General features: G+C 33.7%; 1 protein-coding gene across 15 annotated transcripts in view; it reads left to right on the plus strand.

The window, feature by feature from the left end:
* Window positions 1-15,931, plus strand: part of DPH6 (diphthamine biosynthesis 6) — a 293,683-nt gene that overhangs the window by 170,867 nt on the left and 106,885 nt on the right. For all 15 annotated transcript variants that reach the window (XM_046941744.1, XM_046941743.1, XM_046941742.1 and 12 more), the window contains 3 exons: window positions 5,103-5,190; window positions 13,587-13,737; window positions 14,378-14,509. In XM_046941744.1, the coding sequence (XP_046797700.1) occupies window positions 5,103-5,190; window positions 13,587-13,737; window positions 14,378-14,509 (371 nt within the window). The remainder of the gene's footprint in view (window positions 1-5,102; window positions 5,191-13,586; window positions 13,738-14,377; window positions 14,510-15,931) is intronic.

The following is a 15,931-nucleotide window of genomic DNA, read 5'->3' on the forward strand; positions in this document are numbered from 1 at the left end:
TGTTTGAGTCTTGTTGTAAGTTTCTTGTTAGTCTGTTAAATAGCTAAGTCTGCTTGCTTTGAGTGAGATGTTTCAACTGCTGTTCCTTTTCTTAGCCAAGTAAACGGATTAGTAATTGTGTATTGATGATGGTCATCTTTACAGAAGGTCAGGATTATTATGCATGTAGACATGGTAAAGCTTCCACAGTGAAGATCTATTTGTTTCATTTTTCCATACCACAGACAGATGTCTGTATAGAGCAGAGAACCAGAAACTGTTCGTTCCATTACAGGGTGAGGAAGAGCAATAGATAAAATGTGAGAAGGTTTAGCAGCTGCTACAGTGGAAATCTGGTTAGCTGAAATATCAGTTGACTGCATGATATGTCCTATGTAGTCAACTAAAAAGCTTGATAATTTGAGTCTGGAGATATTCATTTTTGCATTTAACATCTGATACAATTTCTTCTGAAGTGATAAAGTTTTATCAATTCCAGTGGGTGTCAGAGACATTTCTGAGAAACTGGCATTTTGTTAGAGAAATACTACCTGTTAACAGTTGTGGCCTATTCAGTATTGCAACATTTGCAACAGAAAGTATACTTTAGAAGAAGCGTAGCTGGGTTATAACTGATGGATGAAATACACTTGCATAAGTTTCTGGCTTAAATTTGTTTAGTTTATTGTTTACATTATTAACTATATTTGGTTTCTCATGTTACAGATTAAATGTGGGTATTCCATTAGAATTGGATATGCAATTCCCCAGTGTTTCTTTGGAAAGATCTCTTTGCACACCTGAAATAGATTGAATAGTTAGTTCTAAGTATACATTTCTATAGTGGAAACTGAATAGCTACACTGACATTTTGTTTCTCAGGCTTAATTAGGCCTGTTTAGCTCTCTCCTACTTTGTCATAAAAGCGTAATTTTAAGGGCCATTCATGTAAAAATCTATTACTTTATGAGGTTTTACAATAAAAATATTCGTAGTTTCTTTTTCATTAAATGTTGTTTATAATCATTTGTTGTTTATGAGTTATTTTTACAACTTTACTTAGTTTTTATTCTTGTTTTTCATATTCACTGGGTGAATCAAAACAGACTGTGTAATCATGCTGTTAAGCTGGTAGTTTCCAGATGTTTAAATAGCCATGATTGTGATATACATCCTGATTTTTTTTTTTTTTTTTTTAAGCTTAAATGGTATTGTAAGAATTACAAGCTAGAGGTCAAAACCTGTACAAATTTTTTCAAGGTTCCTAAATTCCTTCAAAACATTTTGCTAGTGTCAGTTTCCGTGGAAGACATTGGAGATGATTCTTTCCTATATAACAGTTACAGTGTATTAACTTTGGCTAGCTGGCAAATGCTCGCCAACCTACCCTCTCTTCACAGAGGAAAAAATTAAGGTGCAAAAGCTTGTGGGTCAAGATAAGGGCAGAAAGATGGCTTAGTCGAGACCATCATGGGCAAAACAGACTTGATTTGGGAAAGGGTAATGGACTGCTCCAGTGAGCAGCTGAATTAAAATTCATAGGTTGCAGCTCCAGCTAGGAACCAGCTCCTGCTTTGGCTCTCCACAAGCTATAGCCTTTCTCAGGCCACGTCTAACTGCTCCTCCACAGACTTATCTCTATGGTCTGTACATGGAGATCTGCTCTGTCTGTTGTCTCTTGGGCTGCAGGGGAGCAACCTGCTCCACCATGGGCTTACAGGATACTTCTGTTCTGCACCTGGAGTACTTCCTGTCCTTCTTCTGTGCTGATCTCAGTGGCTGCAGGGCTGTTTTTCTCACATTTCTTTTCCCACTCCTGTCGCACAGCTGCTGTTCAGCATTTCTTATCCTTTCTTAAATGAGTTATTCAGAGGTGCTACTTGTGTGGCCAATGAGCTCAGCTTTGGCCAGTCATAGGGTCCCTTTTTGAGCTGGAACTGGGAACAGTCCCTGGTCTCTTCTCACAGAAGGCACCCCTGCAGCCTCCCACACCAAAACCTTATCTAATATGCCCATCATTTACAGTGCTACTTTTGGGTAGCATTTTCACTGGTTACTGCTTTTGTCACATGAAACCTGTGACTGTGTTTTCACATTGTCATCTTTGAAAAAGGAAATCTGCTATATCAGGAAGAAAATAACCTTTATGTGTCAGTTATGGAGAAGTGGGAGTTGTTTTAATGTAAGAATATGTGGTTAATTTTGCTTTTGAATATTAAATTAAGTCTTGCAAAACCATTCAATCTTCATTTAAAAACATGCTTCACAAACCAAGCATGCCAAAATGAGTGAAATATATGAAAATAAACAATATTTAGCAGAGAAACAAAGATCTTACAATAGAAATACTCAACCAGGAGTCAGATGGGTTTTATCTGGTTTTACCAGAATGTCTGCTGTCATCTTTCTTATGCTCAGTATTTAAGAGATACCAAGCATTTCCTGTCTGGCATTACACTCATATTTATAGTGCAATTGACTGACACCTCTGGAAATCATATAGTTATTGTCTATGTGAGGACCATCTAATATCTAATGCTATGATAAAGGCCCATTAGTATGTATGGAATACAGAATGCTTCAATTTGTTTTCTTTCCAAGTTAAATTGATGTGTTGAAAATGTTATGGAAGTATAATTTTGCATTGATTACTTTATCGTTAGCTCTGCGATTAGGTTTAGAATCAAAATATGTAAACTTGAGAAGAAAAATGACAAAGACTTGCCCTAACTTGTATTTGTTTTGTGAAAACAGTACTCGCTCTTTTAAAGTAATTTCCCAGCTCTTCAAGATGACTGAGGGATCAGACAATAAGAGCAGTTTTTCAAACTATTATTTGTTGTTTTCTAAAGTCTTCTGAAAATGTTCCTTAACAAAATTCATAATGTAATTATGCTCCTAAGGAAAATTATGACTTTCAGAATGAGATGGACTTCTCTTAAAATTTTCAGAACTGCTCAAGTGACTGTTTTTTATTTTAAGCTCTCTGCTAGTAATGTTGTTTACTTACTATTTACTTCTTTTACTATCTCCTAAGCTATACATAATGTCCAAGTTAAGGAATTCCTGTGTTTTGAATTGGTGACTTATTATTGATAACAAAATTCTTATAGTTTCCACCTATTTGTTACATTTAATACTGAATAATACAGTGCATTTTATCAGTTAAGACAATGATTGTATGTTCTGAGAGGCTGACAGAAAATTAATTGGAGAAAAATATTTTGATATATTTTGTAATACTATTTTCAACACCACATAATCTACCTATTTGGAGCCATCAATTGAGAAATATTAGCATTTTAAACCAAATACCTACTGTGGTGCCATCCATGTGTTAACTGTCTGTTTCAGGAATGCATTTCATACTTAGAAGAAATGTTACTGTTTACAGTACTTCTTTAGCATCAGATAAAATCTAAAAACTTCTACAGTTATAGAACTGTTAGCACAAGTATCAATGCTTAGCATGCATGCTGCACTGTTGAATTGGTACATGTTGGGATACAGCTTCTTTTACTCTGTAAAAAGTATACTTTCTAAAAGTATACTTATTTAGTATTTTTAAGGTATTTTTTTAAAGTTACTAGGTATTTAAATTGTACAAAATTGAACAATGAATAACCCTAAAATATTATTTTTCCACTTGCATATAACCTTTTCTGAAATGTAACTACTGCATCACTGAATAGAATCATAGAATCAATCACTCAGGTTGGAAAAGACCTTAAAGATCATCAAGTCCAACCACAACATAACCATACTACCCTAAAATAGTACCAGACTTTCCCATTGCCGTTGTTTCCTTCATCAGCAAACAGTGTTTATTGAGGTATTATCCTCAGACACTGGAGATACTCAAATACCAGGTATCATTGCCATCTCAAAGTATGTTTTTATGATTTCCATCAATGTGTTTCTACTACTAAAAATTTCCCAAGTGATATTCTACCCATTTACAAAATTCCTATTTGAATTGGTAGGCACTGTGACCATTCGAAAAGAATTACTTCAATCTTAAGAGACTATCCTTAAGAAGTCCTAAAAGAATGTGATATTTCAATCTTAAAAGTCTTGATAGTACCTCTCAAGAAGGAAGCTATGGACTTGATAATCAAGAAATTAAAAGCTTATTAAAAATGAAGTAGAATTTTTTATGCTAAAGATGTATTGTACAATACAGTGATGGTGATTGCATTAAGTAGTTTTGATTTTAAATCCTAAGTCACATTTTAAAAGGCAGATATTTCTGTTGATTTTATGCTTTCATTAAGTCAGTGGAATCTGTCCAACTTCAGCTGTTTCCAGTATGCATGTATCGTTACCAGAAATCTTGTTAGGAATCCCCAGGCCAAACTCATTGAATACTGTGAAGTTTTAAGTGCACTGTGATTTCAAGAAAATTATCTGTATGTCTTCAGCATTTCTTATAGGAATTTTCAGGTTTTCTTGTAATGCATTTGAGTTTCTCGCTTTCTGATGTTTATTTCCTAGAGCTACCTTTTGCTTAAGTAGTAAAACCATGCAGATGGATATAACAGATAAAGCCTCTTGTGAATCAAAATGTGACAGATTGTGTCTGTAAAAATAAAAGCTACAATTAACTAATTTGAATCAGCACACAGTAAGTTTATCATTGCTACCAACACATTTGGCATTAAAAAGTTGTGTCTAGTAGTCTTCAGTATCAGATGCAAGATGGTCAAATCAGTCAGGTTCTCAGCATGAAATATTGCATGGTGTTAATACTTCAAGAACTAGTCCCTGAAGCATTAATGGTGAAAAACAGACTTTAAAAATCTCACATTGATAAAATGAAAAGATTGCATTATTTATTAGTCTCTGGAATGCAAAATATAATGTCAATTATGATTGCATAAGCTATATCTAGCTAAATATCTTTATTCTGATCTGGAAGTATAAATTATTCCTTTTGAAAATTAGTGAAGATAGCATGGTGTTCAACAGAACAATTTTACATGGCAAAAACTTTCTTAATTGTTAACAAAAAAAAAAAGATTCTCAATTGGTTATCTTTCAGTCTTTTACACAGTGAGTAAGCATTGTCAATGTGTTAAATTGGACATTAATATTTATACGATTCTGATAACTTTGCATTTCAGAGATTCGTCAAAAGTTGTTATGCATTCAGCTGATGCATTTGCACCTGTGGCCTACCTTCATTTTCTGAAAATGCACCTGGAGAGTAAGGCAAGTAAATTCCTAATGTCTTCTCCCTTTAAAGCTATGCACATGGTTTTTTGTGTTGCATTGTCATAATTTGAAGTTAAGCTACATCTTCTCATTTTTGTTATTTGAAATAAAGATGTACATATTTAGTTGAATTTCAGAATATGACATATGAGAAGCTCAATATAAATGCTTGCTCGTTGAATGAATGAATGAAGGTAATATATTTGTTTAGCATTTTTTTCATTTTGAAACCTTAAGGTATTCAGCCAGCATGGTGTTGTCAAGTAGATATGTAAACTGCATCATACAGCCAGCCACAGAGTAGAATGCATCTGTATCAGGATACGTATGAACAGTGTTGATTTGCTTGGAGGTGTCATCTCTTTCTGCTGTTTCTGTTGCAGAGTGGATGATTCTAAAACCTTCTGAACCTCTAGTGCTCAAATATTAAACATGCTGATTGTTTAATCTTTTCTGTATGAAAGTTACATCTCATCAATGACTTTAAAACACTGTAGAGAAGAATCCTGATCAATGAGCTTGAAAGAATTGTCAGTAATTAACAGGGATTCCCTCAATAGTTCCTGATTCAATGGAATATGGAGAACAAGAATAGGAACTCCTGTGATTTAGATATTGCAAACTTATATGTGAGCTAAGAAAGTCAGATGAAAAAGTACTTTTCCTAGTTTTTATCATATACACATCTCAATTTTCATACCTATATACACTTTTCTATTTTTCTCTTCATTATTTTGCAGGAAAAATGCCTTTTTCTTACTCTTTAACATTTGTAAGTCCTTCAACTTTGTTGAAGATGATCTTCCTGCCACTACTGCAGTCATCTTTTTATAGTTCTTCCCATTTCTTTCTATGCTTTGCCAATCACTGAACTTCTGGTTGAAGGGATTGTTACCGAATGTTATTACAATTATTACAGTTTTCATTTACATCTCATCTCTCTTGAGGGATGTTTCTTTTTTTTTTTAATTCTTTTTTTCTGTGTGTAATACCTTTTTTAATGTTATCATTTCATACAGGTAAAATCTGTGCTTTTTTTCTCCTATGGTATCCTCACTGTTCCCATAAAATTTCTAATTTGACACTTCTTTCAGATATAAAATGGTAAGTATATGTGAGGAGAATCTGAATGTCAACTAACTACATGAAACAAACCCAAATAGGCTGAATAAGTGAAAATCTGGATACACGTGATGGGGACTAGTGATATATTAATATTTCTTCGGGGGTCCTGACTTTTCTTGCTTTTGGCAAACTTAATGCTAAAACACACCATATATCACTAAAAAGTGACAGACTAGGGAAAAAGAACAACACAAAGCTTTACATAAATCAGGAAAAAGTTATATTAACATGCATAATATTTTATATAAGAATGAAGATTTTTACTTTTATTTGAATGGAAGCTCTCTTCCCCTTCTTATGTAGATGTTTTAGATTTGATTAAAGCCTCACTGTTTCGGGCAGTATTGTAATAAATCTTATTTCACATTCCTTGTAGACAACGCTGTCACATAAAGGAGTAAGGTTTACAGAGGCATACCCTGCATTTTGGTATATAAACTAATGTCTTGTAGAATTAAAAGAAAAATAGTCTGTTTTCTGCCGTGTCTGTGTCATGAGGAAGAGCATTAGAATCTTTTGGCTACAGATTAATTTTGTGTCATGTTAAAATAAGCTAGGTATTCAGGAATCTATGAATATGGAGAGTCAGTCAGTCCTTCAGTGCACAACGCATTACTAGGCACAGTTTAGCTGTGTAATGATAGAGAGGCGTTTAAGATTACTATGCCTGTAGCACTGTACTTTTTCTCACTCCTACATGCTTTACAAGCCCTACAAAAAATTTTAAATATCAGTTAATAGTTCAGCAGTTGAAAGCCAGTCCTACAATAACAAATCACTGCAGGGAGAAAAAAAAGAAACAGTTTCAGACTTTCAAAAGATCACTGAAATTTGAGCAAAATTTCTCAACAGTGAGAATGAATAGTGTATAAAAGTAGCCACTTATGTAAGCTCTTTGTAGAAACTGTTAATAGACTGCACTGTGATGTGTAATTCTACTAAGCCTCATGACATCCGTTTTGTTATCATTTCAGCTGAGATATGTATTTTTAATTTTTATTTTGTATTCAATTTATCTGAGTTATATGCCACAGATGTTAATTTCACATTCTTTGAAATGTACCTTATTACTGTTATGCATTTGTTATGCTAGTATACCTTAGTCTCGGCTGTCTTTCCTCCTCTAGAATGTATTTTCTTCAGATAAATCTCTTCTTGTTTAACTACAAAGCTTGGGTAGAAATTTGTTTTAGATTGTTTCTGGCAGCAAAATGAGCCCCTGTGCCTGGGGGAAAATAACATCTTACTGTTCTGATTTAATATGCTACTGTGAAACCTCAAGATGCATTCTTGTGTACTTGAAACTTTTTTTCTTTTTACCTCCTTTTTTTCTTTCATTAACAGTGACACCAAAACAGATAAAGAGATCATTAGATGTATGATTTTATTATTAGAACATTTTTAGAAGTTTGGCAAAAATACAGATTAAGAAAACTTTTTTTTCAAAGGTATTCTACAAAAACATTAAGAATAAATAATGCTCATAAAACACTCATGCTTAAAATTCATGATTGCTTCATTTACTTCATTATGGAAAAAAGGTTATCACTGTGGTATACATAAAACAGATATCTAGCTTCATTGCTATTTTACTTTTCCAATAACTCTGTGACTTTGCATATTTAAATTGTAAGATGTTCTTTGCTGAGGGGAACAATTTCTGAAGCATTTTCCTATACCTCTAAATCAAATGTATCAGATTTGTTATGCAATATAAATATAATTGTTATATTTTTCAATTAGGGCAAAATATAACTGTTTAAAATGGTAAGTTTTTTAATTGACAGTAAATTGAACTTTGAAAACCTTTGTATTTGCCCCATTTTATACTGTTCTGTTACTATGTTGAGCTATTTTGGGTTTTGAATTATAAGAAACAGAAATTAAAGCTTCTGGAGCTTTTGTGAGAATTCTTTCTGAGCATATTTCTGATAACAGTACTGAATATATTAACTATCAGTCATGCTTTAAGATTTGCTCTTTGTCACATTTAATAATGAGTGCTCTGTTCCCTGAGTCCCAGTGAGTAGGAATACATATACATAAAACAATACCAGCTGACAAAGTGCAGCTCCTTAGGTTAGAGTTAGTCCAGGATTGGAAAGAACCTCATAGCTTCCTATCTACCCTTGGCAGAAGAAATGGAGCCTGATTACCTGCAACAGATAAAGGAGTTGTGTTTGATGCTGTACTTCCTTGACGCGTAGTATTGCATTGTATTTACCTACCATGAAATGATACTCATTCATTTTTCTATATCTGGGTGGAACGTATTGCCGAAACGCAAGCAGTTGTGCCTCTGTTAAACATCAGCAAATCAATTTCACAGGCTAACGTAGAGATGATTTTTAAAATATTTCTAAAAGTCAGGAAAGATGTTTAGTAGGTATGTACATGCCTTTTGTACTGAAGGAGCATAATCCTGGAGGTTAGATTTGATTTAGCTTTGTGGCCTGTTTCTGTCCAGTTTCTTCTACCTGAATTATTATAATCCATCTCCACCTAAGACTTTAACTTTAGGTATTAGACTTTGTAATTGGTGTTAAGAGGAGCACAGGAGGGAATTTCGCTGTTTTGTTGGTTACATTTTAATACTTTGCCATCACTAAATGGTATTTCTTCTAGGTAACCTTTAATTTCCCTTCTGCATCATAAAAATATGGGAAACTACGGTTTGTAACAAATAACTTCACAAACGTTGTAACAAATAATTGCAGACTTTTCATTGTACATTGATTTATTTCAAATAGTAGGACAATAAATCAAGGATTTTCTTTTATGCTTCATTTGATTGCAGACTTAGTCCAGTTCTCTGAAAAAAGATTTTTTTTTGGAGAGGTCTCTTCGTTATTTTAAAATCTTTCAGAATAAAGGACATTCTTTCCTATGTGTATATGTACTATACTTGAAATACTGCAAGGAGATGTACGTGTTTTCCCTCATTATATTCATTTCAAGGAGTTATATTATCAAGGTAAGCTGCAAAGAACAGATTATCACAGTCCTCATATGTCTTACGTCTCACGAGCTTTCTACCATGCTGTATTCTCATTGCTGCTTTGTGGGAAACCTTCAGTTTTTGGAATTTTGTTGTGATGGGTTTTTATACCAGTTTCTATGGTGGTGAATGTAAGCTTTTTAAGAAGGCAATCTGTTGTTTTCATAAAAGACCATTACATGGAATTTCAGCTGTATCAGTCAGAGTCCTAGTTCCAAGGCTTTTTCAACTAGAGAATTTGGATCTTGGAACACTCATGCATTTGCTTAACTTCATTTTGAGTGTGCTTACATCAATGACAAGAGTTATGTGAATATAGTTAACCATATGCATGTATGCAGGCTCTGATCCAAAATTAGTTTGGTATCACAATGTACAGTGGGTGAGGGAGAAACAGTCTACAAAAATGGAAAAATATATTGCTTCTGTGAAGTAACATGGAAATGTTATGTGGTAAAATAGGTTCTGTAAGATTTAATTAAAATGTCATTATAGAAAGCTTGATTTTTTTTTTAAATTTTTTTTTAAATAATGACAATGTTATTCAAAGAAAGTCTATGGCAGTCTGTAACTTTGGGATTTACATCCTTAGATTATTTTCTCTATTGACAGCAATGAAACACCAACATTTGTAGGAGATTTGAATATAACTACTCAACAGAGACTGGCAGCTCTACTTATGCTGGAATTGAGCCTGTTCTTCTGCCAGGTTCCACACCTAATACTTCTGCTGAAGCCTACACCTGTACTGCCATTGAATGTGATTGATTAGCTATGTTTTTGGAGCATTGTGGGAGTCAGCCTTGAATGAATCATTGTGATATATTGTAGCCATTGAAATCAGTGGTAGCCTGTAATTATTTTTATAGTCTTTGGTGTATGTAAGAAACCTCATAGAATTTCTAGGATGTGGCAATTTCCCAAAATTTTGTAGCTGACTGGCTGCTTGTGTATGTGTGTAAACATGTATGATTTTATTTATATCTGTGAAGGAATATAGTTATGATCACTTATAAAGTATTGAAAAGTTTAGGGGAAAAAAAAGGATCTGACAGTGGATTATCTGAAAATTTAGTGTGTCATACGTTTGAGTTATTTATTACTATTACAATGCTACACAGGAGTACTGTAGGTTACACCAAACCAGTTGCAATAAAGTCTGAGTCTTACTACAGGTCCATGAATTTTTTATGAAGCACATTTACAGAAAAGATGTTTAGAAACATAGTTGAAAGAACAGTCTTCACAGATGGCATGAAAATTGAATAGGTGCTCTTTTCACATTCTATTGCATCGTGTTATAATTTCAATCCACCTGATTAGGTAACAGAGAGAAGTTACAGATATCTAACAATACTAGATTTCACAGAAGGTATTTATGTAAAGTTTAACAAAATCAAGAAACATAGTGGCTGACATATTGGCAAGCTGGAACGTCTCCCTTTCTAGTCAGCATATTTTTTATTCTAATACTGGTTTGTTAACCGTTTAAATTCAATATAATGTATTGAAGTTGAAACCCAGGCATTTTAATAAAAAAGGAACAGAAGCAAATAACAAGCAAACAAAAAACAGCACAGCATTGTCATACTGTCATTCATGTCACTGTCTGTGCATACTCAAGGGCTATTACCAAGTGATGTGTATATTTCATTAGTACTCTCTGAATGTCCATGCTCTAGTTCTAGTTGTTTGTTTCATGATGGACTTTACAATTTTGACAGCATAAGAAGCTAACTAGAAAAACGGACCATTTGCAAGTGCATGTGGTAGCACTTTTAGTACTTGATGCTACTTAGTGGCATATGTATATTTTTATGAAGAGCTATGTTATGGAACTTTTATTATTTCCTTCATCTTGATTGCTGTAGCATAACCAAATTTGAGATCTAATTCAATTGCAGATCTATGTTCCTTCCTTTTTATTCTGTAAGTCATAACTGAATTGCTAGTTGACTGTCGGGTGCTCCCTAGGTGATGGCAAAATATATTAACTGACTGCAGTAGTCGAAGGTGTAATTGAGTGAATGGGAAGTGGTATAGATGCTGTTGGATACTTGTGTATTGTAATGTTTGAATGCACATTGTGTTTGTGATAAATTGCAGTTTTCATCTTCGTGCTAGGATGTTACTTTTAGTTGACTTCTTTTAACCCCTCATGTACCATTGATTCATATAAGCTAGATTATTCCCCTTTCATGGTTTTCTAGGAGGAATGAATATAATGAGGTCCAATGAAAGATCACCAGCCCTTCTTAGAGCATAGTTTTAGAGTTTGCAGCACTTATAAAGCTCCCCTTGAGCCCTGTTAGAGGCAGCAGAACTGAGTTTTCTCTCAGAGTAAAGACCTTTTTTGTAATATAGCCTTTCCTAAAAATTTCCAAAACCCTACTTTCACTTAACTTTTCCACTTAACTGGTGAAACATCAGTGTAAATATTGAGCTCTCATCACAAACTTCTGATAAGTATTAGGAATTTGTGCCTTTTTGTTTTTCTTTATTATTTTTGCTTAGTATCAAGAGAGCTTTCAAAGTTACTACTGGATATGTTTTGTTTCCAAAGGAAAGAAAAAATATAAAATTGACTTATTTTCTGAAAAATTTTAGTAGCCTTTAATATAGCCCATTATTTGACAGCTTGTTCAGATCTAATTCTTTAAAAACAGAGGGGTCACACTTTGGGTGACCTTACTTCATATAACTTATGCACTGAAGTGTACTTTGCTGTATAATATTAATGTTGTTTTTCATAGAGATTTGCATAGAAATTCCATATTCAGTACAATTAATTTGTGGGCTAAAACAATATTCAGTAGTTTTTAATCCTCACATAAGGCTTCATGTTTTGTCACCTTTTTGACCTGCTCTATTAGGCTTTATCATGATTTTGAGAATTTATTTCAGAAGTGTGCAAAAACAATACATCATTCAGATACTGTATAAAAAATAAGATCTGTGAGTAGTATCTGGAGCTGTAGGATGCAGTCATTTGGTTAAGATTCATGGACAAATTCAGTCATGTGTTTGCCAAGCTAGTGATGCCAAAGTCAGCATGTCCTGCAGATTAGGCTGCACTGGAAAATGAGGTGGAAGACAGTAGTGGGTTCTGACTGTTGATCTAAAAATAAAAATAGATACACGTGTATTCTGTAATCACACAACTTGTTGGAAGCGTAGTGAACATGGTGTTTTGGAAGTCTGATCAGTATATGCTTTTTGCATTAAAAGACACAGTGGGTAGTTTTCTGATCCTAGGTCCAGGAAAGCGTTTGGAAGCACAGAATCATCAAGATTGGAAACAAGCCTGTTGCATTACCTGGGGTTGTTGCGGCCAAAGTGCAGGACCTGGCACTTGGTCTTGTTGAACTTCATCCTGTTGGCCTCAGCCCAGCTATCCTGCCTGTGTGGATCCCTCTCTAGGGCCTTTCTACCCCCTGGCAGATTGACATTTCCTCCTAACTTGGTGTCATCTGCAAACTTACTGAGGAAGCGCTCAATCTCCTAGTCTAGGTCATCAGTAAAGACACTGGACAAGCCCTGATGCTGACCCTTGGGGTATGCCACTCATAGATTGACTATCCACTGCGTGGATAGAATTTAGAAAAAAAAAAGACACCATGCATTATTTTTCTTCCTTATCAAGACATTACTCGATATATAAATTTTGTAAAATGCTGTTTTATTTCTCTCAAAATTCTGAGCGTTCTAAAGCTTGTTGAGTTTGACGGAGTGTATAGACTTTTCATGAGGTGAATGGAACAAGAATTACAGTGGCTGCATTTACTCAAGATTTAACAGGGTTTTAAAACTTTTCTTATAGTCTTTTGCATTGTCTCAAGTGTTACTGACAGTGTTAATGATCAAGTTGCTACTATTACACTTTTGTTCCTTTTTTCCCTTAGTTATTTTTTTGCAAACATAGCTGTCCTGCAAAATTGTGGAATAGTGTTTCTTCATTATAATATCATCCTATCCCTTATTTCAAGTTTCATTGTTTCTCATATCTGTTGTTATTGCTTGCTAAACCTGGAATTTCATCCCATGTGATGTATCAACGAGAACATATTGTATGCTGGTAATTCTGCAATCTAAATAGTGGGAAAAACTGTTACTGTTTGTTCTTCCACTAATTCTTGTAAGCTTAGGTGCTTTTCAAGCTGAAGTGATTTTTGTAATTAAAATTGAAAGCTTGAATGATGAAATATGATGATTTCACATTGCTTGGCATTCTGTTTACTGGTTTATTTTATAATCTTTTTTTCTCAAGCAGGAGAAATCTTCAGATACATTTATGGTCAATAGCTGCTCTTGTGAAGTAAGCTGCAACAATGATGATATTTTACCTTCTTCAGAACTGGATGAACCGCAGAATATCAGTCCAGTCATCTGGAAAGCTTTGAAACATGATTCTTTGGATTTCAGTGAGTTTTGTGCAACTTTCATTAGGAAAGTAATAGCGAATATTTTATTGCTGCTGGGAGAGGTGTAGCTGTTAAGACTGTAAGACAATTTGTGCCCATTAATAGCCACATCTTGGGGAAAAATAAAAAGTCTATTACAATTAAGTTTTCTGGTAGGAATCAATAAATCTTCAGTAATGAAACTCAAGTTATTTTGCAGAAGAAACATAACCCAATTTTTTCTTTCTTTCTTTCTTTCACACATTAATGTTTATAATTTGCCTGAACTAAATTACTGTAATATTACTGTCATTACAGTGGAAAGAATTAGTTACTTAGATCATGCCAGCACCTGTATCCTAACTCTATTTTAAACTGAAAGTATAAAAGGAAACTATCAAATGAGTAATAAAACGCCATGACTTGACTTGCTTATGTAGACAGACTTGTGTCTGTCCCATTAGTAAAAGCAGTCACAGTGCACTTGTAATATTTGATTTATACCTATATTTCTGTAAATAAGTTATGAAGATTTTTAATAATTTATACTGGTGTTTTTTTCCCCTGTAGTTCTTCTTACTTAAACAATTTAAAATGTGTTCTTGGTTAATGTGGCTGTTTTCATCTCTGTAATCATAGTGCTGTTATTAATTTCCCATAGGTAAGACATTTGGAAGTTCAGGAAAATCTGTGACTGGTTACCAGTGGTTTTCATGCATCACTGCACAGTTTCATCCATCAAAAGACAAAAATGCTCAAGAGGCAGCAAGGGAAGCATTTTCATCTCTCCAAGGTGATTTTTTCAGATAATCCATTATCAGCTGTTAATAATACCTTTTCAAATATGGTATTAAATAAGAAGTCTGTATTGCAATGTGATTTTGTAGCTTCAGGTGTTGTGGTTGTCAGTTTGCCACCTCATCTAGTGTTTGATTGGAATCATTATTAGCTTTAATACTGAACACATCGTAATTTGACTGGCTGCCGTTGAAGGCCCTAGAAAGCCAACACAGTGTTCATATCACTGTGATGCTGTTTCCATAGTACTTACTGGCTTTATAGCTTTCTTGCAGTATATACTATGTGTGAGAGTGCATGTGTGCTGTTGATACTGTCTACTTGCTAAAGCACTTTTGTAGCTACTATAATTTTAAATTAAGTTTTCTAGAAAACTGTTGAACATTTTGGCATCTAGGATTAGGTCAGTAGCTGTAAATCTTGCTTATATTCTTAATGCAAAGAAATTGCTTTCTTGTGAATTGTGAAAGCCAAGTTCCTTACTATCCTGTCCTTAAAAGATATTGATATATAATGCAAAATATTCAATTTTTTTCATTATAGTGATTAGATAAAGCACATCTATACAGTCTTCTTTTATTCATAAAAATGGAAATAATTCTTATTGAGTAAATTGGTGGGCTCAAATTATTGCTCACAGATTCTTGTGAAATATTATTGTGTAAAATCTTTGACATATGTGGCTGATTTAATGATTGAATATAGGACAATTAAGAAACCATAGAAATTGTTTGGAAATAAAGAAGTTATTTGTCAGTGGCCTTTAAGCTAGGTTTTAATTGCTTGGAAGTCAGAAGGGTAGGTGTGATTAAATTTTAGTAAAAGGCAACAGTATTTAGTATAAGTCTTCTGGGCAAAAATTGTTAATTAAAGCAAAAGGATTGCATAATGTTTTATTTTGTTCTTATTATATTTGAATGGATATCAATACAGATATATATTTTTACTACAGCATCTGTCATAGAGGAGAACTGATTGTGTCTTTGAGTAGTTCAGTAGCCTTTTGCTTTTAGCACATTTCTTTCATTAGCTGTATAATCAGGAAAAATAGCAATATTCTCATCTTTGGATGAAAATGTCAGTTCTCAGATTTCCTTTGGGGTTATATTATTTATGTAAGAGGTTATGGAAGACCAGATGAATTAAGTTTCTGACATGCAAAAAGAAGCAATATGTTTTTGAGAACTTAACTGAAAGGCACATATCCACAAGGCTTCATCTGTGGTCATAATTCTGATCTATATAGCATTTCAGTCCTTTACAGTTTAAAAATGGAATAGGCACAGTCCTTTTAATCTTCTCTTTCCAGGATTAACTGATTTAATGATGTCTAAAGAGAATAAGTTCTTCTAAAAGGATTCAGAAATAGAAATTTATTGTTGTGCGTTATGAAACATGCAATTATTCCATAAAGTGG

Source organism: Gallus gallus, chromosome 5 (genome assembly GCF_016699485.2).
Source record: "Gallus gallus isolate bGalGal1 chromosome 5, bGalGal1.mat.broiler.GRCg7b, whole genome shotgun sequence".
NCBI classification, from domain to species: domain Eukaryota; kingdom Metazoa; phylum Chordata; class Aves; order Galliformes; family Phasianidae; genus Gallus; species Gallus gallus.